This window comes from Pyrus communis, chromosome 7, assembly GCF_041283825.1.
Source record: "Pyrus communis isolate YQ-2024b chromosome 7, ASM4128382v1, whole genome shotgun sequence".
NCBI classification, from domain to species: domain Eukaryota; kingdom Viridiplantae; phylum Streptophyta; class Magnoliopsida; order Rosales; family Rosaceae; genus Pyrus; species Pyrus communis.
Window position 1 is genome coordinate 22,448,232 of NC_142571.1, and position 25,529 is coordinate 22,473,760.

The window sequence follows — 25,529 nt, forward strand, 5'->3', positions numbered from 1 at the left end:
CTTTGGTAGGTCGATGGGTAAGGACTGATTCAAAAGAATGGTGGTGAAGATGATGAGGTGGCGACCATGGCCGCCTCTGACGACAAAGAAGTAGGAGGTGAGGCTAGTGGTGCAGAGGCTGGAGGGCTGGGATCTGGTGAGAGAGGGTGTAGACGGGGCCGGTCCACAGGACAAAGAAAAAAAGGACAAGTGGACGGCGGAGATTAGGTGGAAAGGATCCAAAGGAATGGCAGATGAAAAAACCCAGGTAGGTTAGGGGGTTCTGCGCACGGCGAGAGAGAGAAGTGGGGTAGGAAAGAGATACGGGTGGTTTAGGGGGTGGGTCCCCCATGGAAAAAGAAAAAATATTAAATGATTTTTTTTAATTTTTAATATTTAATTAATTTTTCAATATTTTATTAATTTTTTAAATATTTTATTAATTTTTTTAAGCCATGTGACTATTTAACGGAAGAATTGACAATCAAATTTACGGAAGGTATGAAATTGTAACAAATTATAAGACGAGGTATGACATTGAAACATTTTAAATACGAGGTATGAAACTGTGACTGCCCAATAGTTGAGGTAGTATTATGTAATTTACCTTTTTTAAAAATAAAACAAAATTGAAAAAGTAACATTGAGTGTAAAAGTTAACTAGAGTTAGTTGAAATGACACGTGATAAATGATTAGGTGTATGGTGAGTAAAAATTATCTCATCCACCACTTTGATTTTGCTTTTCAAATTAAAATTCTAGAACCCACACTCCTTGAGTAATGGAACCACTTCTATGTGCTACACTTATACAAATGATTTATTTATTTTTTGATAGAACACTTATACAAATTATGGTAGAAATGAAAAGTAAGAATAGCATTTTTTTTTTTTTTCCATTCATTTCTTTTTTTTTTTAATCTAAAATTTAGGAAAGGAAGCCCAAAATTAATTAATTATTTTTTTCTGGCATATTTTTTTTTTACTTCAACACATGTCCAATTCTCGGAGTCTAAAATTGCAACACAAATGGCATTCCTTGGATAACAAGTCACAAAAAAAACAACTAAGAACCCAAAAGCAAAAAATTAAACAAACATAACAACAATGCCATTGAGATAACAACAAGAGAAATTTTGAAACTAGATAGGATATAACCAGAATCCAAATGTTACACCCACGACTCATGTAATTTCCTCAACTTTAAATCCCGGAAAAAAGCCATGGAAATTATCAAGTTAGGAATTGACATAAGCATTGAGAGCATCACCTGTGAACCTGCAAATCCTCCACTCACCGCATGCCTCGCCACTGCCGAAAGCAGCATCTTCCCGAGCCTTTTCCTCCTGTAGCAGTCCCTCACAAACAGGTCTTCAATGTAAAACTCTCGCTTCCCTAGAAGGGTGGAGTAATTTGGGAAAAATAGCACAAACCCAGCAACAACGGCATCCCCGCCGTTGGACCTGAACAAATCGCGTTCTGGGTCATCGATGGGGAGGTCCAGCTCAGGGTTTTGATGGTGGGTGGGTAGGTCGAGTTGTTGCACTTAAGGTGAAGGTGTTCCACGAAAGGTGTTTGAGAGACCTCGAGGACGAAAATGGTGAAGGACTGGAATGGAGGGGAGGTGAATAGTCTTAACTGCAAGGAAGAACTTCATAGAAATCAAGAAATATGTAGACTAAGAAAGCTTAAAGAAGAAGAAAACCAAAGAATTTCTGAATATATTTCTGTAACTGTTTTTGTTATACACCGACTTAACCAAAATACAAGAGGAAATGAAATATTTATACCACTCTATATGTGCACATGTTCTGCACATGTACAATGATGACCTGGCATATTATTTACTTATCTAATACCCTCCTCAATCTTAGCTTAGATAACCAAGCTTAAGATTGAAACAGTGACAAATAAAATCTGGACCATGAAGACCTTTGGTGAGCACATCGACAATCTGAGCTCTAGTACACACATATTCAACAGATAAGTCACCTTTTTGAACTTGTTCACGGACAAAGTGAAAATTCGTTTCCAACTGCTTGATTTGAGAATGTTGAACCGGATTTAAGCTCAAAGCTATTGCAGATTGATTATCACAATACACCACCGGAAGATAGGATAAAAACTCATGTAAATCTTTGAGAATGAGACGAATCCAGGTAATATCAGCTGTAGTATGTGCTAAGGCTCGATATTCAGCCTCAGTTGAACTTTGAGACATAGAGGACTGCTTTTTAGATTGCCAAGAAATAGGATTAAAGCCAAGATACACAACACAACCAGTGATAAATCTCCGAGTGTTCAAATGTGCAGCCTAATCCGAATCACTATATGCAGTCACAGACACAGAACTCCCAAAAGTATATGTCAAGCCACATTGAATAGTCCCTTGCAAATATCGAATTATTCTTTTGACCATAGCAAAGTGTACATCCGTAGGAGCATTCATATATTAACATATAGTATTCACAGCAAAGGCAATGTCTGGACGTGTAAATACTGTAGAGCCCCAACCAAACTTCGATATATAGTAAGATTAGTGAGTGAGGTACCTTCAGTAGAAAGAACCTGATTATGAGGCTTACAGAGTGTGGAGCACAGCTTACAATCATCCATGCCAGCCTTGTGAATCAGATCAATCACATATTTGGCTTGATTGATAAACAGATCCCTATTTGTCTTATAAGTAACCTGTAAGTCAAGGAAATAAGCTAACTTGCCCATATTCGTAAGATCAAATACTTCACTGAGAGCTGTGATCACATATTGTATCAATTGGGAATTAGAGCCTGTAATTATGATGTCATCTACGTACAGAAGTAAAATAACCACATAAGCTCCTTCGATTTTAACAAATAGACTATAATCTAACATTGAAGCTTCAAATCCAACAGCCTGCAAATAGTTAGTAAATTTGGCATTCCAAGCTCGGCGAGCTTGTTTTAAACCATAAAGAGACTTAACTAATTTGTAGACGTGTGTAGGAACTGAGGATTGACAAAGCCTTGGGGTTGCTTCATATAAACTTCTTCATGCAATTCCTCGTGAAGAAAAGTGTTCTTCACATCAAGTTGTCGAAGATCCCAATGATGTGTAGCGGCTAGTGCTAAGATTAAACGAACCATAGTATGTCGAACCACATGACTAAATGTTCCTATATAATCCAACCTCTTTTCTTGGTTAAACCCCTGAGCAACCAAGCTTGCTTTATATCAGGAAACAGAACCATCACTATTCTTTTTTATTTTATACACCCACTTGCTACCAATGACATTCTTATCATAAGAATTAGGAACAAGTGTCCAGGTACCTTGTGCTTGAAGAGCATCAAACCTTTCTTGCATTGCCCTTTGCCACTAGGGAATATTATATGCTTGTTTAACAGTTGATGGTTCTGAAGCATCCAGAATGTCAGCAACAAAGGTGAAACCCCCTGAGAAGTGATCATAATCCTCAAGAGTCAAAGACTGCACTTCTGGGAATATAGCTGTTAAGGCCGAGTAGTCTTTTCTGTTTATTATACCAGTTCTTAACCTTGTTTGAATTCCCTGTGAAATAGATGCATTACCTGTGCTAGGAGAACTAGAAGAACTGAGAAGAGGTAACGCAACTTGGACAGGCAACATAGGGCTGGAAAGAGTAGCATGTGTAGTAGAGTCTTGTGCATTTTCCAAAGAACTCGAAGAAACATGATGATGTGATGTAAAACCAAGTGATTGAGTGACTGAAACCCGTGGGGAAACATTAGTGGAATCAATACTAGAAGAATGATCCATTGGAGATGGTAACTTTACAATTATAAGACTTACAGTACTACTTTGACCAGAAGACATGGAAGAAGTGGCATCTGGAGTAGTTAAACCAACATGTCTATAAGGAAATATAGTTTCATCATGAATGACATAACAAGAAATAATAACTTTCCCAGTTGATAATAACCTTGGGAATATCCCAAGAACACACATTGGGTTGATCGAGGGTGCAACTTATTAGTATTGTAGGGCCTAAGATAAGGATAAATGGCGAAACCAAAAACTTTGAGATTAGCTATGTCTGGTTTCTTGCCAAACAACTTCCCAAAAGGTGAAACCATATTAAGACCCTTACAAGGCATCCTATTAATAAAAAAGGCAGCATGATTGATTGCATAAGACCAAAACTTGTTAGGTAACTTGGCCACGGATATCAATGTAATAGTTGTTTCAATAAGATGTCGATGCTTCCGCTCAACTAATCCATTCGGCTGAGGTGTGTAAGGACAAGAGATAAAATGTAATATACCATGTGTAAGCATGACTAAGAAATTCTCCACCACCATCAGATTGTAACACTTTTAACTCTCATATGAAATTGATTCTCAATATATGCACAGAATTTGACAAAGGAACCAAAAACTTCTGATTTATTCATGACAGGAAATATCCATACAAATCGAGTAGCTTCATCTATAAAAGACACATAATATTGCAAACCTTCAACTAAAACAATTGGAGAAGGGCCTCCTACATGTACTTTGTAAAAGGGAATATCTACTCTATCAATCCTATCAGAAAAATGAAGTCTACTCATTTTCCCATCAAGATAATGAGAACAAAGTTTGACAGTTTCATCAGAAGTAAAAGCTATATTTGATTCTCTAAGCATAGTTTTCAATATGTCATTCGAAGGATGACCACAACGCTGATGCCACAAGGCAGATGTCACAGACCGTCCCAAATAAGCAGAGCCTACACCTTGATCCATTAAAGTGGGAAAAATATGCACGGGTACTCGAAACAGCTCATGATCGCTACTCTTTCCGTGGTGGAGGATCGCCCATGTTGCCTTGTCTTGCACAAAAAACTGAATATCATCACAGATAAACCAACTATGATTGTCTTTGTACAACTTTTTAACAGACAACAAATCCAGCGTCAACATTGGCACATGTAAAATGTTCTTAAGATGTAAAGCATTAGAAGGAGTTTGCGAAGTGCTATGACCAATATTTTGGACTTTCAAACCTTCACCATTTCCCACTATTATCTTCTTGGATCCTGCATAAGGTGTAGATTGAGCAAGGATTGTCAAATCGGGTGTTATGTGGTGCGAAGCACCAGTATTAAGAATCCAGGAATCTCCATTTGCAATTGTAGCAGAAGATTGTGCATTCATAGCTGGAAAACAGGGTGGAGATGACATAGATGGAGAGCTAAATTGTGGAGACTGATTGTAGTGCACAAACTGATGAGATTGACTGTTTTGCACATACTGAGGAGACTGACTATTATGCACAAACTGAAGAGTTTGATTGTTATTCACAAATTGAGATTGAGGAGATACCAATCCCATATTAGCTTGAGAAGACATAGGAAAACCTTGATATGCATAGTTGGCAGATAAGGAATGAGGAGGTTAAGCTCCTTGATAGGCATAATTGCCTCTATGCCTGCAGTTTAATGCAATATGACCACGTTTGCCACAAATTTGACACTCTTGTACAGACTGTCCACCATCATTTCTATAAAGATAAGTAACTGCAACATGACCTTTGCAAGAACATATTTGACACTCGGGGACAAGATCAAACCTGTTAAAAGTATTGCTTGACCATGATTGCCAATTTGGAACAGATCTGGAATTATTGAACTTGGGTTTATAGCTTCCATTACCTCGAGGTCCATAGTTATTCATACCAAACATTCTGCCATTCTGATTCAAGCCTGAAAAACTATTCGAATGAAATTGATTACCAGATGGAGGATAACTTATCTGATAAGAAGAACTACCAGATGAGCCATAGCTAAGATTTGGAGAGAACTGAGGAGGTGAAGGATTACTCGAATAACTTGAAGATCCCCCAACATGATCACTAGAAGAATTAGCATTCACAAACATAACAGACATCCCCTGAACCAAAGAATTCATTATGGCTTCAATACTCTTCTCTGCACCGATTAATTGAGCTCGAAATTCCTTAAGAGTAATGGGTGACTCTCTGGCAAAAATAACAGTTCTAATTGTATCATAATCAGAAGGTAGAACTGTGAGTGCAGCAATAATAAGATCATTATCTGACATTTTCTCTCCAGTAGCCTATAATTGATCTTTTAGTGCTTTCAACCTTAGCAGATACTTATCAATAGTATCATCTCCCCTTTTTGCATAATATGTAGTTCAGCTTTTAGATGATTGACACTAGCTTTAGAAACAGACATATATCGATCATGTAAGGTAATCTAGGCCTCATGAGACGTCTTACAGCCAACCACATGCTCAATTGCATCATCACTAAAGGTAGCAATCAACAAGCTTAACAATGCCATGTCCATCTTCACCCAGTCCTTATATGCAGCATTAACCTCAATAGTAACTCTTAATTCAGGAGTGAGAACAAACTTGGGAGGACATACAGAATCACTCGTGAAATGATCAAGACAATTATATCCACGCAAAACATAGCTAAACTAAAAACTCCATTTAAGAAAATTATCATCATTCAGTTTCATCGTAAGCATACCCAGCAAACCTTCAATTTTCACTTAATTAAACATGATTGGAAGAACAAATTCACTGTAATATCAACAAATGTAACAAACATAAAAAAAATAATGGACGAACCCAGAAAAACCCAGGTGAAACATAAGTCGGTAGAAAGAACACAGATGAAAAATTTACAAAATTAACTTCAAACACAGAATCAAGAGCAACCAATCACTATACAATTTCAAGAATCACAAACAAACTTCATCACTTGACATCGGCCTTCATTCAATTCACTTAACGCAAGAAAACCCAAAATTCACAACAAATTGGCATCGGCCTTTCATGAACGCAGCATATAAATCGTCAATTCAACAGAAACTATGGCAAATTGGCATCGGCCTTTCATGAACGCAGCATATAAATCGTCAATTCAATAGAAACTATGGCATCGACCTTCAATTATACACAGGTTCGAAAAAAAAAAATTCCAGATCTAAGCAAAATTCTTGAGAATTTGTGAAGGCCACAGAAACAATATCACCTTATCACCAACCGAAGCAGCGAAACCTATAAACCAGACCCATTGCGCAAGCAAGACTGGCTCTCGATACCATCTTAACTGCAAGGAAGAACTTCATAGAAATCAAGAAATATGCAGACTAAGAAAGCTTAAAGAAGAAGAAAACCAAAGAATTTCTCAATATATTTCCGTAACTATTTTTGTTATACACTGACTTAACCAAAATACAAGAGGAAATGAACTATTTATACTACTCTATATGTGCACATGTACAATGATGACCTAGCATATTATTTACTTATCCAATAAAGAGGATAAAGAAGAGGGAGGACTCGGTGGCGACGAAGAGGTCGGTTAGGTGCTCGAAGACGGCCAGCTGGTGGATGAGCTTGTGGATGTGTGGGACGTCGGTGGGGAGAGCTAAGCGAATTCGGTAGAAGAGTGAGTGGCCTATTGGGGTACGTCGTTGAAGGCCTCTGGGGCTGAGGTGGGTGGGCGGCGGTGCGGTGGCGGCCATGTTTGTGGTTGGGGTTTGGGTATTTGCTTGTTTAGCAACTGAGAAAAGTTGGCTACAGTTTTCCAGGAAATGCGCGGGAAAATGGTACTGGTGTGTGAGTAGTGAGGACTGAGGTGGGGAGTGGGAGCAGTTTTATAATTGAGTTGGCGATCAGGTTTCAATCCTAATCATTTGTAAAAGAGAAAGCTTAGACGGTCTTCAATTTTTAAGTTAAAATGTAAAAATTTTAACTTAGAAATAGTTTTTTTTTGTTACAAACCTTCTAGCTAAATTTCTAGTCTGAAATTATTAAAGAATGTATTTAGGATAATTTTTTTCTTGAAGTAACTTTCAAAAAATAAAAAAATTATGTAGACTATCATAATTTAATTTTATAAATATTTTAATCTAAAAATTTAAATTCTTATCAATATTGAAAAATCACAAAACCGACACCATAAAAATTGTGAAATGCTATGAAAGAATATGAAACACGTGAAATAATTTTTTAATTAGCCACTGGATTTAAATTTGTACCGTAAGATCCTGTTTTGACCATTGAATATGGTCATATTAGATCTTAGTCTTTAGGTTCAATGAATTTATAAATATAAATCTAAAAAAAATAGACATATATGGTGGCCGGGTCACTAACTTAGGGAGAATTCAGGCCTAAATTTGCCCCCAAAATGAGTTTTGGATTCAAACCTATATTTGGCCTAAGGCTTGGAATAAATTAGGGTAGATTTAGAACCTAAAATCCGAGTTTTACAAGTTAGAGTAAGTCTAAAAAGACTATTAAAATAGGACTCTTCAGATACTTTTGTCAACATATTTTTTTTCCCAATATTCAAGTTCCAGCTTACCATACCATTACCATATTAGAGTCTTATTAGCATTTCTCTTCTCGTAGATATTTGGATAGGATACGAAAAGTTTCTGTCAATTTCGGTGAAAGTTGTCAAAAGCAAAAATCAATTTTGTTTGGATGATTGCAATGATTGGATAGGATACGAAAAGTTAGAGGCAATTTTGTGAATTGATGATTAAAGAAAAAAATAGGAAATCTCCGCGCAAGTTCCCAATTGTAAACATTTGAATTAAAAAAGTAGAAAATTTGAAAAAATAATGAAAAAGTATTCGCGGGTGGAAGTTTGTTTATTTTTGAAGCTCTTTGGTATATAACTATTAAGGAGTTTGTAGCTTAACTTACTACAAGTTAGTGGCGGAAATTTTTTTCTGTGAGTGGTGAATGACATTGTTTCCTTATGCTCGTTGGTAGATTGAGAGCTATGACTTTCTTGGACTTAGTGTTTGTTGAAAACTTTCGTTTAGGGTTGAGTCCGGTTCACATCGATTCGATTTTTGTCAAAAACGAAAAACCGAACCAAAATTATTGTGAGCTTCGTTTTAGTTCGGATTTTCTTCCGATTTTTTCGGTTCGATATGCATTCAGTTCGGCTCGGTTTAAGGTTTAGGCAATGATGAACGGAGCATGATCTCAACATCTCATCATTAGCTAGACCAAATGTGGTTGCTGCAGACGAAGCATATATCTCTCAGCCGGAGAACAATGACGATCGTTTCATGGGCATATCACTCGTTTGTGATCTTTATCATTAGCTAGTCCAAACGTACTTCGAACATGGGATGGCATATATTTCTTTCTTTCTTTTGGTTCCTCGAGGTAGCGGTGAGGCTTGTGGCTGTAATCTGTTGATTGATAATTCATGGTGATATGCATTTTTTCTAAGTTGTCCACCATTAATCATTTTGATTATTTTGTGAAAACTTCTGTTAAATAAATAAAATGATTGATGGTGAATAAAATTCAGAGACCACTCTTATCGATTTCAAATCTCAGGAATAAAAGTGAGAAATTATGTCAATATTAAAAACCATTTTAGTTAAAAAGCGATAATTTAATAATCCACGACCTTTTACCACAGTAATGGAAAAGTGTTGAGCTGTTGCATGACGACGTGGGTTTGAATCCCGTTAATCATAGTTCAAAACATATCCTTTTTCCACGTTGGTTTTTAATTTTTTTAATCTTCGATTTTGGTTCCGTGTTCAATTTGTATTTTTTTCGGGGTGGCCCCTGTCGAACCCACCTCTACTTTCCTCCTTGCTAAGTTCTGTTTCAACTCTTTTGTTTTACTAGTATCACTTGTATGAAATATAGATTTTTGTACGACTACGACTAACCAAGAAAATAAACCAAAATACATTTAGGATGATCCATAGGGCCAAATTGTATGATAATTTAACGGAAAAAAGTACGTTTGAATTAAATTTGCTAACAAACTAGACCATGAAGATTTAAATTCTAATTTTTTTTTTTTTTTTTTACCCGTAAGGCTATCTTCCAATTATCTTATCACCATTTATTTGATGAAGGCCAAAATTTTATTGTTATAAGGGACTGTGAAAGAATACGAAATAATTATAATAAGAGTAAATTATAGTGATGGTCTCTTAACTTTAACTCAATTGGAGCAATGATCCCTCAACTTAAAATCCATTACCATTAATCCCTCAACTCATCAAAATATGCAGCTATAGTCCCTAAACTAAAAATTCATTACCATTGGTCCCTCAACTTTAATCCAACTGGAGAAATTGTCACTCAAATTTAACCCATTTGTAGCAATGGTCCTTCCAACATAACTCATTTTGACAAAATTCTGATGAAATTAACGAAAATGACCATAACTACACGTTTTGATGAGTTGAGGGACTCCAATTGTAGCAATGATACTTCCAACATAACTTATTTTGACAAAATTCTGACGAAATTGACAAAAAGAGTCATAGCTACATATTTTGATGGGTTGAGGAACCAATGGTAATGAATTTTTAGTTGAGGGACCATTACTCCAATTTGATTAAAGTTGAGAAATCATTGCTATAATTTCCTCTTATAATAATTTACAAGTGATAAAATTTCAAACTCTAAATGAATAAATGAAAACTCAAAACCCTCTTCACTAATATAAAATGAGAAAGAAAATTCACTACTAGTTGGAGCAGTAATTTATGCAATGTAAGCATTTTTTTGGTCCCAAATTTATGGGAAACAATTTCTAATTATTCCCCAATTGATTAAAACCCTACAATTCCTAAAATTAAAAAATTATACGAGTGGGAAGCCACACTCTCACTCACGCCCCTCCCCAGCCACCTCTGCTCGAACCGGTGGCGCACTCGCCCTTCCAATCTCCGACCGAAAAATTTCCAAATTTCCCTCTCACATTTACCGGAATCACAGTCCCACTCCCGGACTTTCAGTCTGATGTAAAGCTCGGCAGCTCGGCCAGGTAGGGCAGCAGCAGAAGCATGACCGATAAGCCACCAGAAGCACCATCTTCGTCACCTCCGCCGTTGAGGCAACTCTCTCCCCAAGATTGGGAGTCGTTAATCGACGACTTCCAGCACGGCGGCGCACGCCAGGACAGATGGACCTCCGCTCAGCCGATACTCCTCTCCCTCCTCGACCAAGCCCTCTCCTCCATCGCCAAGCGCGACTTCCCCCTTAAGCTCCACGTCATCACCTTCCTCGAGGAGTTCTCCGACCCGCTATTCTCCACTGCCATCGCTAACGACGCCGTTTCCGGACGCAAAGTTCTCCACCGCCTCATCGAAACCCTACGCGCCCTGATCCAGACACCGCCCGATGGGGTCCACATCACGTTCGCTCTCAAGGAGCAGATGATGCTTTCCGTCACCTCAGTCGTTGTCTCTCTCGACGACGACGTCGTTTCGATCTCCACCGTCGAATCGCTGGTGGAGCTGCTGTTAACGGTGATCAACCGTCCCAATCATGGCGTCGACCGTCAGGCGCGTGCCCTGGCGTGCGAGTGCCTGCGCGAGATGGAGAAAGCTCGGCCCTCCTTGCTTTCTGAAATCGGCGGACATCTCTGGAGCTTGTGCCAGAACGAGAGGACTCACGCCGCTCAGAGCTACATTCTGTTGTTCACCACCGTCGTTCACAACATCGTCGTCGAAAATCTCAGCGTTTCGATTCTCAATACGACGGCACCTTTGGTGCCGTTCAGTTCGCCGCAGAACGGGTCAGGTAAGGAGGGTTCGGGTGGGTTGAATTACAAGGAGCTGAGGAGGGCAATGGCTTTTCTGCTAGAGTGGCCGCAAGTGTTGACGCCGTGTGCGATGGTTGAGTTCTTGGCTCTGGTAATGCCAATGGCGGCGGCATTGGAGCTCCAAGCTTCGGTGCTCAAGGTCCAATTTTTTGGGATGGTTTATTCGTCTGATCCTATGCTCTGCCATGTTGTTTTGACCATGTTTCCTAGGTTCTGGGACGCGTTTGATGGGCAGGAAGGTGACATTGCATGGAGGCTTGTGCTGCTATCCAAAGAATCGCAGCACCACTTGGTTTTTCGATTGCTGGCGGTGCATTGGTTGCTTGGTTTTGGTCAGTTAGTATTGAGAAGGGAAGTAAAGAAAGTGAAGACCATTGTTGATATGGGTTCGAGATTCTATCCGAGTGTGTTCGATCCCCTTGCTTTGAAAGCCTTGAAGCTTGACCTTCTTGCCTTTTGCTCTGTTTGTGTTGATATCTTGAAACCAGAGAAGAGTGTTTCGGGCGAGGATGGTGAGGTGAATGATAAGTTGGTGGTGAAGTTGTTTGAAGATGGACTTGTTTGTGTGTCAGCATTCAAATGGTTGCCTCCGGGAAGTACTGAAACCTCGGTGGCATTTCGAACTTTGCACAGGTTCTTGATTGGAGCTTCGTCTCATTCAGACAATGATCCTTCCACCACTAGAAGTCTCATGGACTCCACCATTTTCAGGAATATACAGGTAGTTTTCTCTCTTCTTCAGTCTCCATCTATGTGTCCTACTACAGTTATAAGCATTGGATATGAAATTTTCTGTTTATGGTTGAGGATATTTTAGGTTTGGACAACAATTAGTCCTCCCCTTAGCTTTGAGTTTGAATTGAATTATCAGAATTTTAGAAGGATAATTTTGCGCTGTTTTACTCGGATTAAGGATTAGCTGATGTGTTTGGATTCGTCTCAGTTCTTGTTGAACATATATTATTTATTAGGAATACTACAAGAACCAAATAATTGTTATCTGCTGATATGATAGTGTATGCATTGATGTAATAGTTATATCTAGCAACTGATAAGAAATTTTGAGGTCATCTACCTCAATAGTTGGTGTCTAAAATTTGGGAAAACTGTTGATGCTTCTAAAACTAATAGTATTTATGTCTAATATATTGACATTAGTTGTAGCGACATTGTTTCTCCTAAAAATATTGGTTTTTCATAGATTTAGCGTGATGGACTTTTTGTATGGTCTTTTCCCCTTTTAAAGTATGAAGGATGATGTTCATGTAATTGAGTTTTTCTTTTTTCTCTAAATCCAATATCGCCTTGGAAGTGTTCGCTATGCTTGATGTTAAATAAAAAGTAGCTGTAAGCTTTCCCTTAACTATAGCTTGTGACTTGTTAAGTGGTTGCATGATGTGGAATGCATGTCTTGGTCGCAATTAGATGTCAGAATGCTATGAAGTGATCAGTAAAGATCAATAGACATACATTTAATGTAACAGCAATGTGCCAGAGAAAAAGGTAAATCATTACTTTTAGTGTCCGTTTGGCACCAGCAAGGATATTAAAGTCGCTTAATTTCCCAAGAATCTGATCACGAGCATTTGTTAAGCTTTTTATGGTCAAGGAAAAATTATTTGTGTAAGATGATTTTGATTGTTTTCTTGTTTGGTACTATTACTTTTTAATCTTAATTATGCAATTGCATCACTGGTCTTTAGTTCAGAGGGAAGTGGGAAGGCGTTTTCATCCTTGTGTCTGTGCCATTTTTAATGTCTTTAAATTTCTATGTCCAGGGGATGCTGGTGGACCTGATGTTGGAGTGTCGGAGATTGGTTCCTGTGTTAGTTGTTTTGACTGATCGCTTGTTGGGTTGTCAAAAGCACCGTTGGTTGGGAGAGCGCCTGCTTCAGGCATTTGATGAGCATTTGCTTCCAAAAGTGAAATTGGATTACAGTTTGGTTTCTTTTTTTCCAATATTTGATAGAATTGCTGAAAGTGATACAATTCCTCCTCGTGGATTGCTAGAGCTTCTCACCAAGTTCATGGCCTTCCTTGTTGGTAAACATGGCCCATATACAGGACTAAGATCATGGTCTCAGGGAAGCAGAGTTCTTGGCATCTGTCGAACCTTGTTGATGCATCACAAGAGCTCTCGATTGTTCCTTAGAATGTCTCGCCTTTTGGCATTTACTTGCCTTTACTTTCCTGATTTGGAGGGTCGTGACAATGCAAGGTATGATTAATAAACCTTCTTTTTCTCTTCTTGACTTTTTCCTTGAGAATCGTACCCTTTCTTTTTGTATGGGAACTATATACAATTTAGTAAGCTTGGCAATAGCCACGATTAGCTGATGACATGTTGGTTCGTTATGGTCTTTCTGCAGGATCTACCTTCGGCTTCTTATCTGCGTGCCGGGAAAGAAGATCAGGGACCTGCTGAATCTTGGGGAGCAACTCAGTATTTCACCATCTTCACATGCCAATTTCAATGTCCAGACTCCTCGCTTTTCTCATAGTCTCAAGAAGTCGAAGACCGTCTCCTCGTATGTCCACCTTGAGCGCGTAATCCCCCTACTAGTCAAACAGTCTTGGTCCTTGTCTTTATCATCTTTGGGTATTGGAAGTAGTGATCCTGGTTACTTAGGAGGCGTCAGGGACATTGAACCCATAGTAGAGGATAGTGATATTGATGACAGTAGTGATGTCCAGATTGCACCAGAAGCTCAAGCAATTGATGACAATAGTAATGTCCAAATTATCCCTGAAGATCGAAGAATTGATCGACCACCGGAGCCATTGCGTGTGACGGATTCAAAGATTTCGGAGATGTTAAGAATACTGAGGACGCATTTCTCATGCATTCCTGACTTCAGACATATGCCAGGAATTAAGGTTAGACTATCATGTAGTTTGAGGTTTGAATCTGAGCCTTTCAATCGAATATGGGGAGTTGATTGCCATGCTGGTGGTTCGAATGAATTAGATGCCCTTCCCGCTATATATGCAACAGTGCTAAAATTTTCGTCCTCTGCAGCATACGGGTCCATTCCATCATATCATATACCTTTTCTTCTAGGTGAGCCTCCCAGAAAAACTAATATACCTGATCAGACAGTCTCATTGGCTATTGTTCCTGTAGAAAATGCTTGTGGAGAAGAGGAACGTTATAGAGCTCATGTAACGATTGAATTGGAACCACGGGAACCCACGCCTGGTCTAATTGATGTTTCAATTGAAACAAGTGCTGAAAATGGTCAGATAATCAGGGGACAGCTTCACACAATCACTGTTGGCATAGAGGATATGTTTCTCAAGGCTATTGTACCATCTGACATCCAGAATGATTCCATACCTGGTTATTACTTAGATTTGTTCAGTGCTCTTTGGGAGGCATGTGGCACTTCAAACACTGCACGGGAGACATTTCAGTTGAAAGGAGGCAAAGGGGTCACTGCTATCAGTGGTACTCGGTCGGTCAAGCTACTTGAAGTCCCTGCATCATCCTTGATTCAAGCTACTGAGCGCTATTTGGCACCCTTCGTTGTAAGTGTGATTGGTGAACCACTTGTTACTACTGTAAAGGAAGGAGGAATCATTAGGGACGTAATCTGGAAGGATGAGGCCTCAGATTTGTCCCTTGATATTACTAGCTCCGAGACCAATTTTCATAGAGGCCCACTTCATCTTACATACGGTGATGATGCAGAGGAAAGGGACAGTCCTGTCAAGACCTGCAAAACAAACATGGGTAGCTTTCTTATTTTGATATTTCTTCCACCAAGGTATCATCTTCTCTTCCAAATGGAAGTATCTGATGTTTCAACGTTAGTACGAATTCGAACTGATCACTGGCCGTGCTTAGCGTATACTGATGATTATTTGGAAGCATTATTTTTGGCATAGGAATTCGTTTATTTCTACCGTGCAAGTACGAAACATGAGGATTCTCATCGGTGTGGCTCTAAGGTCATTGGCATTTTGTTCTATATCTTCTCTCCATATTTATCCGTACAGAGAAGGGTAAATTTTTTGCACCCAGAATAAACTGCTGTAAATTCATCTCGAGTTATTTTACCTTGTATTCTTTTGTTGTGTTGAGAATTCAGATGTGCAATTTTGGGGCGTTTTTCATTGTGTAGGTAGGATTTTGTAACCAAAAGGTTGAAGTAATTTGTAAGCTGATTCTTTCATTGCAATCAATAGAAATCTTGTTGGCATATCTACTAGTAAATACCTTGTGAATTTCAAATTTGAGCAAAACAGTGCTTTGCTCATTCATGCGAGAGAAACTTATACATGCGCGAGTTTCTCTTGCCTGAATGATCAGTCTCACGTGATGAATCATCTCGTGAGGAGGGAACCCCCATAACTTGAGAATTCTTGTCCATTGAGGCAATAGGAGCGTCTGCGTATACTTTTGCACATCGAGAGCCTTTTGTAGAAAAATGAAATAAGAGTCATAAAAAATAATGACCTAAAACTATTTGAGTGCATTCAAATAATTTGGTGAACTGCAATCTACAGAAAAGTTAGTTCGTTCCTCACCTACACCTAACCACAACATCCAAAGATTACACGAGATTTTAACCAAGAAAACAAGAAAATTGTTACATGAGATCCTGAAGTCCTCTTTGACCCCATAAGCCCCTTCTGCTTATGCCCACATATGTTACAAAAGCCAACCTCACCAAATTTCCTGGCAGGTTAGCTCACATAATGCCCTGTTTTCCGGCGGTGACGGCTATAATCTGATACAAACCTGAAGAAAAGGCCACATCCCTCAACCTTGCACTGGTATGGCCGCTCTCCGGTGTGCACACGTATGTGCTCAGTGCGGGCCCATGCCCACTTGAACGACATGGAGCAGCCTTTCCACGGGCACTTGAGGGGCCTATCATCGTCATGCACACGGCTGTGACTCACTGCGTACTTATGGGAACTGAACCTCTTGCCACACGCTTCATGTGGGCAGCGGTTACGCTTGTGCAACATTAGCTCCGCCTTTGTTGCAAACCTCATCCGGCAGCTTTCTATGTCGCACCTGTGAGACTTCCTTGCGTGTTCTTTCTTGGGAGGAACAGGAACATCTGAAGGTTTCTTCACCTTCTTTGTCACCTGTTTCTCCTCCACCTCTTCTTGGATGTTGTCCACCCCACTTGTACTCGTTGCATCTTTCCCAGCCCTTGGTCTCAATCCCTCACACGGCCCTCTAATAAATCCATTGAATTCGAGGTTATCATCTATTATTTGCTCCAGTTCTCTCTTTCTTTTTCTTCCCATTTCAGGACTTGGTGCAACCACATTTGAGGACCCAATGTTTTCCATTTCTTTATCATGTAGAGATAAGCAAACCTTACCACCATTGCGTAAGTCTGGAGCAGCACGAGGCTTTCTTTTAGCTCTAGAATATGTTTGGATTGAAGGAGATGGTTGGCATTTTGAAGTATCTCGACTAGGAATGAGTTCCTCACTACAATTTGTAGTACGATTTTTCCACCCTTCATCCAAGCCCATAGAACCACTGATGTTTATTGTTTCACATGTCACTCTGGGAACCTCAAATTCTTCAACCAAGCGAGGTGTGGGCTGCATTTCTGTTTCTATGATAAGACTAAGTATGGGTGCCTCTATAGCTTCATTTGTAGTCTGGACTTCTTGCTGCACTACAGTGTCTGAAGTCGCACCATCATCTGTGCCTTCCACAGAAGAGCCTCCCCTTGGCACTTCAGAAGATTCTTCCACTGAGATACAAGGTTGAATTATTTCCATTTGTGTCACTGAAGTCAAGACATGTCCCCCCCCACTCCTATCTGCAGTTAGAAATTCTTCACTGCGAGAAATTGGACCAGGGCAAAAATCTGCTGCAGCACAGAGCTCTCTTGGAGCTCCAGAAGTTCCTTCCACCGAAGCAGGAGAGGGCTCAATTAGTTGTCTTCGAGGACTTAAACTGGGTTCCTCATTTTCTCCTTTCGCAGTCTTAATTTCTTCTGCCAGTTCGAATACTAAAGATACATCATCATTCGAGTCTTCAGCATTATGGGAACTACATGGAACTGGCGCCTTGTCTTTACTTCTGTTGGTAGTTTCGATTTCTTGCTGCACTTCATCATCCGAAGTCATGGAATCACAAACTTCATTGCTTATGCAAGATTTCTCCAGGACTGTATTCACCATCTGTGGCTCAGAACTTGTAACAAATGAGTTGGCAGCACATAAGTTTGTTGTCTCAGCAAGAACAGATACGCCAGCCATAACTTGGGACATCCCTTCCGATACTAGATTACAATATTCACTGATATTGCTGATTTTTTCTATTTGCTGCTCCTCTATTTGCATTGGAACCGTTTCATCAGCTGCAATGACAGGTGGAGTAGCAGACTTTCCTTGACTGGCTTCTTCAAGTATCCTCATCTCATCTTGCACATCAGAAATATTCCTTGATGCAAACTTACAGCCTTCACCGTTCATGTTTCTTTCTTCAAAACTGTGATTATCAACCTGTGCCTCAACACTACCAGCTATTAACGTAGCAGTGGTAAGTGTATCTGCAACTTGTGAAGGAGTAGAGTACAAACTGATATCCCTGGTTGCTTCAGACATCTCGACAACAGGATACATTTCAGACATTCCGCTTGACGCAGAGGAATCAAATCTTGCACAACTGCTTGTGGAATTCCCATTATTGCAAATGTTGCTTTCTGATGCCATTCTACTATCTTTACCACCAACACCTGTAGCAGGGTGCCCACAGACCCTACCCGCTCCTGTAGAACTCCCTGCTTTAAGCTTCAACTTCCTTCTTGAATATTGAATTATTTTTTCTTCCCTCTTGAAAGAGGTCCCATCTGACCTTCCACACACCACTTCATCCTTTTCCTCAATGTTCTCACATGGTTTATAATCCACTGGATGATTAAGCTTTTTAGAGCGAGATCTTCTTGATTGCCATTTGACGGCCAGAAAATCTGAGCTGGGACTTTGTTTGGAGAACAAACCACCCAATGTCAATGCATGCTGGACTTGCTTCAAGGACGAATTCTTTCTGACCTTGACACAGTAGTGTAGGTTGATACCCAACTTCGAGGTCCAGTCTTCTCCACATTCATCACGTTCATCATCAACAGCAAGCTCTATCAAATTCAGATCTTCCTGTGATGCATTATCCAATGAAACCTCATTATAATTGAAAGAGCAACCAATCTCCTCTGCAATTGCTGCAGCCGGGGCCTTTATTTTCTGATAGTCTGCAGAAATTCAAATAGTAAAGCATCAACTAACAAGAAGTAAAAACAACTTTGCAAATTAAGAGTATCAAAAACTATTCAATACTATTCTTCTAACCAATCTTACCAGAATGGCAAATTACAAGCATGTTCGCTCCACCTTTGCACTGCAACAGGTCCACAATTTCCACAGCATGCTCAAGGCAGAAACTCCTTGGTCTCAGAAACTTGTTAACAGTATTCCAACCCTTTTTTACATTGTATGCAGAAGGAATTAGGGGATCTTTCGCAGGTGGCAAAAAGTTGGGAACAGAAACGAGGTCCTCTTCTGCAGAGCAAAGAAAATAATAGATTTGAAAATTTGCTTTCATGAAAAACACCTGGAAACAATGTATAACTCCCCAGTTCCTACTACTACTCCACAATTGAAAAACTTTAGAACATTAAGAAGCTATGAACCCCATTTACATGATACTATACAATACAGAGAACGACTAATAAAGTTGACAATTAGCTGATTCAAGGTCCAAAATCAGAAACAGAAGCAGCAGGCCGTAAACATTGTGCACAGGAAGATCCCACAAATTAATCACAGAAGCTTCACAACTGGAAGTGTGAAGAATTTGAGGCAGTTCTTAGTACCCCAATGTCAAAACCTATACAGCTGACGGACAGAACATCACTAGACTCCCAAAAGACCTGAACACCATTATATAGGCAAATAGCTATTTTTGAGGGCTCCGATACTTTAAACTGTTAAGCTATATCCACTTTGAATTTTCTTTTCTCTCAATCACTAAAACTAAAACTAGGAAGTTAATTGTGAAAACCAAACACATGAGCAATGAAAATATGTGGATTGAAATTCCTATACCTGTAACAAATCCCATGACAGATGCATGACAGTCTGGAAACAAATGAGAATTTTCAAGTCCTGAAATGCCAGGGGAACCTTGAGCAGTAAAATTCTCAGTTTGCAGTTTCATTGATGCTTTCTCAGATGGTTGCACGACAGACATAAATGGAAACCCAAGTATACCACAAGCCACGCATGCCAATGTGCCTGAGTCGACTTGAAAGTCCCGTGATAAATCATCACTTCCCAAATACAAATCATTCATATTTTCCATATACAAACTCATCTCGTCAATCAGCACTTTCTGATCATTATCGTAATTTCCACACTGAATATGGGTAGCATCTTCCTTTGGATTCATATCAACAGCAGCACCACCACCGGGTGTTACGGAATCTTTACTTGTATATGGAAGTAAATCATGGTTCCATAATACTGCGTGGTAACTTGATTCTTTTCCAAGAAGGACAGACAACACATTGTTTTCCTTTACTATATCTTCAATAAAAGCCTTCTTCACTGAAAACTCCTTTTCTTCCTTTTGCCGATCTCTCCTACGCGAACTTCGCACACCTGGTAGTAGGGACCTTGGCACCCTGGAATAATAACAAAACCGCAAAAACAAACATAAGCAACAACTGCAACTGGCTGGCCTAGTTGACAACTTTATCAAGACAAGCAAAGACACAGTGCAGTTCTATCTAATTGAGGCATAGAAGAGTAAATACAAGGGAACAACCTTATCACAATCACTATTATCCATCATCAAAGAACAAGTTCCAAAAGCAGCATATGACATACTGAGACTATCTTGTGCTCAATGTAGTTTGAATAAGATGTTTAGCTGACCTCGAAACAAAAGACATGGTCAAGAGGTATAGCAACTGTTGATGGGAGAGCATAGGAAGGTAATTCATAGCAGCTCTACGTACTGCAGCTTCTTTAGCTACTTTAAGCCATTGTGGTGTTCCAAAGTTAGCAGCTTCCCCACAGTTAAAACCTACAGTAATCCATCAAAGACTCAAGATGAGCAACAATGCTGAAGAGGCAATAAAAATTTGTTTCAAATAACACAAGAAAATTTATGAAAACCAAGGACTTGCAGACGAAAATGAGAAACATCATGTGCATGCAGAAAGAACCATGCCATTAGTACCATATAAGCTATGATTGAAACAATTGAATACAAAAAATTTTATTTGCAATTATCAGAAATCGAGTTTAAATATCTGCAATAGAAATTTGTTTTAATGGAAGAGGTCCATGACTTTGATTTTATCACAAAAGAATTAGGAAGAAAAGGTACTAAGGCACAAGTCCTTATCAAACTCATGTGGACTGAAGACCTTCCCATTAGCAATCATGAGAAATACCAAAAAAAAGCCGGATGAAAGGAATAACGTTAACACAAAAATTGGAAAATAAAAACATGGTGTAGTTTTTGTGCAGAGTTAAGCCTTGACCACCTCCTGTCTATATCATCTATAAATCAGGACGAAAGGAATATGCTACAGCCTACATGAAACTGGGAGGATACCAACGCAACTAAAGCGTTAGTTATTTCCATCAATCTGGGGTTTCGCTACTAGGATTCCTTTATTCCATTTAGCCATATCCAAGGCCAAATTCTCTGATAATGCAAGAAGAGCATTACGGGGGAATATTTAACCTCTTTCTATAGTCCATTTATCCAAGGCACCTAACCTCCACTCTTCCTGATGACACAACAATCCAAGGTACTTCCTCGCTTAAACTTCCAACTTTGTCTTCGGTACGTTTGAACTAATAGCTCAACAGAAAAGTGGAATAAAGTTTTCCAGATTAGTTGGAGGAGGTACTGTATACTCTCACTATAATGTAAAAGTAATACGTGCTTATGGTTCTAGATCAGCTCTTATGGTCAATAAATCTAAGTTAATAGACATTACTAGAGGATAAATTATTTGAAGCCTTTTGTCATTTCTGTTTCATCTATGGCTATTCAAATCAAGTTCGGGCTCAAAGGGCTACTTCTATCACAAAGGAATTGAATCCTTTAGGTACTTACCCCCCTTTTCTTGTAGGTTTGATAGATATGCCCTATTCTTTGTAGAACTTCTATACCCTATGTTTAGTGTCCAATGCACATGAAATTTCTTTCTGCAACAAATGCCAAGTTGTAAGCATTTACAAAGTAAAAACAGGGTTCAGGCCAAAATGTAAAAACTATCATATCCACCACTACGATAGCGATAAGTAATAAACAATGTACAGTAATTACCGTGGCTGAATCCTACATGGTAAGCCCTTGGAAAAGTCACAACAAATTCACCAGAGTTCTGTATTAACCTAAAGAAGAAACCAGAATGAACAAAATTAGAACATCAAAAAGACCCAACCCAACAGAGACTCAGATCCACAGATCAAATCCGAACATTCAGTATAAATAATAAATCCTCAACCGAGTTAACATTATAAATAAACAGTAGAAGTAACAAGAAGGGGCAAAAGAAAGACCCACCTGCAACAAGGAATCCCTGCTGCAACAACAGCCTCAGGTGAAATTAAAGTTGTTTTATTGCCCAATAGTGAGAGAGCAGCTGGTAATAAGAGAAACTGGACCTGAGTTACAAAAAGGCTATGGAAGTAATAACAATAAACAAATGCTCAGAAGCTCAGAGGCTTTTAGTAAACAATGAATGAACCAACCATATAAGAATTCACATACCTAGGCGGTCAAGATTACTACCAAACGCCTCGGTACGAATAAGTTCCTCAAAATCAAATGCATAATCGCCTGGAACAGAATACCAAGTCTTTGAAGATCCAGTGTGAAGAAAATTCATACTGTGAAGCTCATGATCTTCAACGTGCCAAGCAAACCAACTGAACAACATGCCAATGTAAACCATAGGAGAAGTAACACCCGGGATATCATCGGGCATGAAACGAGTAAGTGAACCAGGTGAACGTGCAATCACTTGTAAGTTCCAAGGACTGTTTGAAAGCTTCCAACCAGCAGTACCTTCCATATCACAACATGAATTTGGATTTTTTTTCCTAGATGATTGGGGAGTTTCATCTGCTGATAATATTTCTGGAGCAGTAGATGATTTGGATGCCTCTAAACATGTATCCGAAACATTCCAACGAGTAGCATTCTTAACTTCCTCATTATGGGAGTTTCTTTCGCTGATACTGATCATTTCACCTTTCTTGCTATCAGAGTTTTCATTTCTTCTCTGGTAGGAGTTCCTCTTCCGCCTCCGCCTGTGAGAAGAGCGGAATTGTCCCACAGGCTCTTCAAAAGCAGACCCGGGCACATCATTTGCATACTCAATATATATTGGCTTCTCAGAAGCTGCCTTCCAAAACATTTCCTCTATACCCAATGGGGTAACCTCCCTAATTGAACCTAGCATGCTCCTTGCAAAAGCCCTAGACTTAGTTTCAAACTGCTCCAAAGTATAAATTTCTCCACTTTGCCACACTTGCTTATCAACACCCGAAGGCGGATTCTGAACTGCTGCCCCTTTCACCTTTTTCACACTCTGACCCAATTCTTGGTGTCTTGTGGTAAAGACTGCCCTAGCCTCCCCATCATTACCACCATCCCCAGAACCCGTTCTCATCGGAGAACAACCCTCTAAAGAATTTACATCACTACCCAATTCTGGACACTTCAAAAGTGACTTATTCAAGTTGCTAAAAACATATCTTTTTGAGGGTTTTGGCAATGGTGGGATAATCTTGCAAATACCAAATCCACTAGCTTCCTTCTCGATTTTCGATATGTAAGCAATCGGGTCTGCGAATTCAGTATGCGTCGGCCGGAAGACGGGTGCCAATGGCAACCCTTCGAGCCAACTGGGTATTTCAACATCACCCATTTATAACCAAGATTCACATCCGCAGCATATCCTACTATATAAGCTAATGGCACATTGGTTTTCAATCACAAAAGCATTGTTCTTTGAAGTTCCAATACCAACCCAATAACCAAAACCCTATAAGTGCAAAGATTTGTGCAAAATTTTGACAGAATCGTAGAAATTCAGAACCTGTAAATTCAACGAGACTGGTTGATACGCATACGATTAGCCTTCAGAAGCAACAGCCAACTGCAACTGCAAATACAGAGAGAAAGTAGAGGGGAGAGAGAGAGGGGAGAGAGGGAGGAGAGGAAGGAGAGAGAGAGAGAAGAGAGGGGGGGGGGGGGCGGTGTTTGTCTAGGTTTTGAGCAACATTCTTGAAGCTGAGTCTGGGAGAGGCGGGGAACGGCTAAATTGCGCAGCTAGGACACAGCGCACGAAGAGTCGCTGTTATTTTCTGGCCGTACGACTCGGATTGGGATGGGGTCGCGTTGCGGTTAGTTTAGGTGTGACTTGCGCATAGGCGCCATTTTAGCACGAAGCCGTCCTAAAGCCTTCTACATTAGGCTGGAAAAATGAGGATGATATCAATTTATTAAGCTCATAAAGTTTATAGAGTAATCACACTTTTATAGGGTTAATATAATTAAAAAGAACTTTATTGCCTATTTACGAGAATAAGAACGACACACAAAATTGCATGAATCATAGGGTATTTTATTATGAGTCATACAAAAAAGCTTTGGGTTGAGCATAGACTAAGGCAAGGGATAGGGATCTCAAATAGTCAATTCAGGTTTATGTCATGCTCGACTATATGGAAGCAATCTATCTTTTACAAAGATCGATAGAACGATATAGAGATATGCAAAGTATTTGCACATGGTTTTTATAGATTTGGAAAAAGTGAATGATAGGTTCCCAAGAGAAGTTTTTATTTTTTTGGATTCTAGTGAAGAAAGGAGTATGGGTAGTATATATCCAAGCAATAGAGAATATGTATGATGAAGTAAGGACTGTAGTAAGAACTCATGAAGGACAAACTGAAGGCTTTCCCATAATCATATATAGGGTTACTCCAAGCCTCAACTTTAAGTCCTTACCTTTTTTGAATTGGTAATTGATGAGTTAACGGAACATATTCAACACATGCAAATAACAAGTGCCTCCAAGAAAAATATTATAGGATGGCAATAAGGCCAACGATGTTTCATGGCACAAATGTTAGGCGGTCAAGTATCAACACGTGCAAAAAAAGAGTGTAGCAGAGATGAGAATGCTTCGCAGGACGTGTGGGCACACGAGAAATGATATGATTAAGAACGATGATATCCGACGTAAAGTAGGAGTTGGCCCAATTGAAGATAAGATGAGAGGGAATTGATTAAGGTGGTTTGGATATGTGAAACCAAAGACCTACATATGTTCTGATTAGAAAATGCGATTACGAGATAGATGGTCAAGGAAAAAGGGTAGAGAAACACATAGGAAGATTTAGAAAAAGACCTTAAGAAAGATTTGGAGTACTTGAAGCTAACAGAAAATTAGACGCAAAACCGAGCGTAATGACATTTTAGAATTCATATAACTAATCCCATTTAATGAGATAAAACCATATTTTTGTTGTTGTTTATATAATACTTGCAGCAGTGACCACCACATTTAAAAAAAATTATAATAAGAAATAAAAATGAGATGAAGATAATCAAAAGAAATTATGAATTGTGGAGAGAGCTAGAGTTTATAGAGAAAAGTTAGAAGAGTTATGAGTTAAAACTTCTATGATCCACGTCGTCAATAAAAACAAGTTACCAAATTTTTAGCTTGATCAAATTACATGGCATTGATATAGCATTGTTTCAACATTTTCCATATGATTAAATCCAGTTCCAATCAGAGAGTAAATAAATTATCTAGTCTTTTGTCTAATCCAAATGAAGGAGGAGAGGTGACATATCCAACTACACTTCCTTATTTCTGTAAGAATGGTATTATCCACAAACTCATTTTTACTTTATACACATCTCTTGTTTAATTATATATTTTGATATTCTT

The 25,529-nt window shown here is 39.2% G+C and overlaps 2 protein-coding genes and 1 long non-coding RNA gene across 3 annotated transcripts; 1 reads left to right on the top strand and 2 right to left on the bottom strand.

Moving 5' to 3' along the window:
• Nucleotides 1–1,112: 1,112 nt before the first annotated feature.
• On the bottom strand, nt 1,113–7,604 carry LOC137734397 (uncharacterized). The gene is made up of 2 exons (XR_015964039.1): nt 7,246–7,604; nt 1,113–1,810 (listed from the first exon to the last, which is right to left on the bottom strand). It is a non-coding gene; the product is annotated as an uncharacterized LOC137734397 (long non-coding RNA).
• A 2,812-nt stretch (nt 7,605–10,416) lies between these two features.
• Nucleotides 10,417–15,761, top strand: LOC137734602 (AP-5 complex subunit beta-like protein). Its single transcript, XM_068473841.2, has 3 exons — nt 10,417–12,280; nt 13,338–13,777; nt 13,929–15,761. Exons 1-3 carry the CDS (start codon nt 10,799–10,801, stop codon nt 15,445–15,447), a joined length of 3,441 nt encoding a protein of 1,146 aa, XP_068329942.2. The 5' UTR covers nt 10,417–10,798; the 3' UTR covers nt 15,448–15,761.
• Nucleotides 15,762–16,011: 250 nt separating this feature from the next.
• On the bottom strand, nt 16,012–24,077 carry LOC137719999 (lysine-specific demethylase ELF6-like). The gene is made up of 7 exons (XM_068458988.2): nt 22,331–24,077; nt 22,124–22,202; nt 21,884–21,951; nt 20,473–20,623; nt 19,642–20,219; nt 18,895–19,095; nt 16,012–18,788 (listed from the first exon to the last, which is right to left on the bottom strand). Exons 1-7 carry the CDS (start codon nt 23,490–23,492, stop codon nt 16,249–16,251), a joined length of 4,779 nt encoding a protein of 1,592 aa, XP_068315089.2. The 5' UTR covers nt 23,493–24,077; the 3' UTR covers nt 16,012–16,248.
• Nucleotides 24,078–25,529: the final 1,452 nt, after the last annotated feature.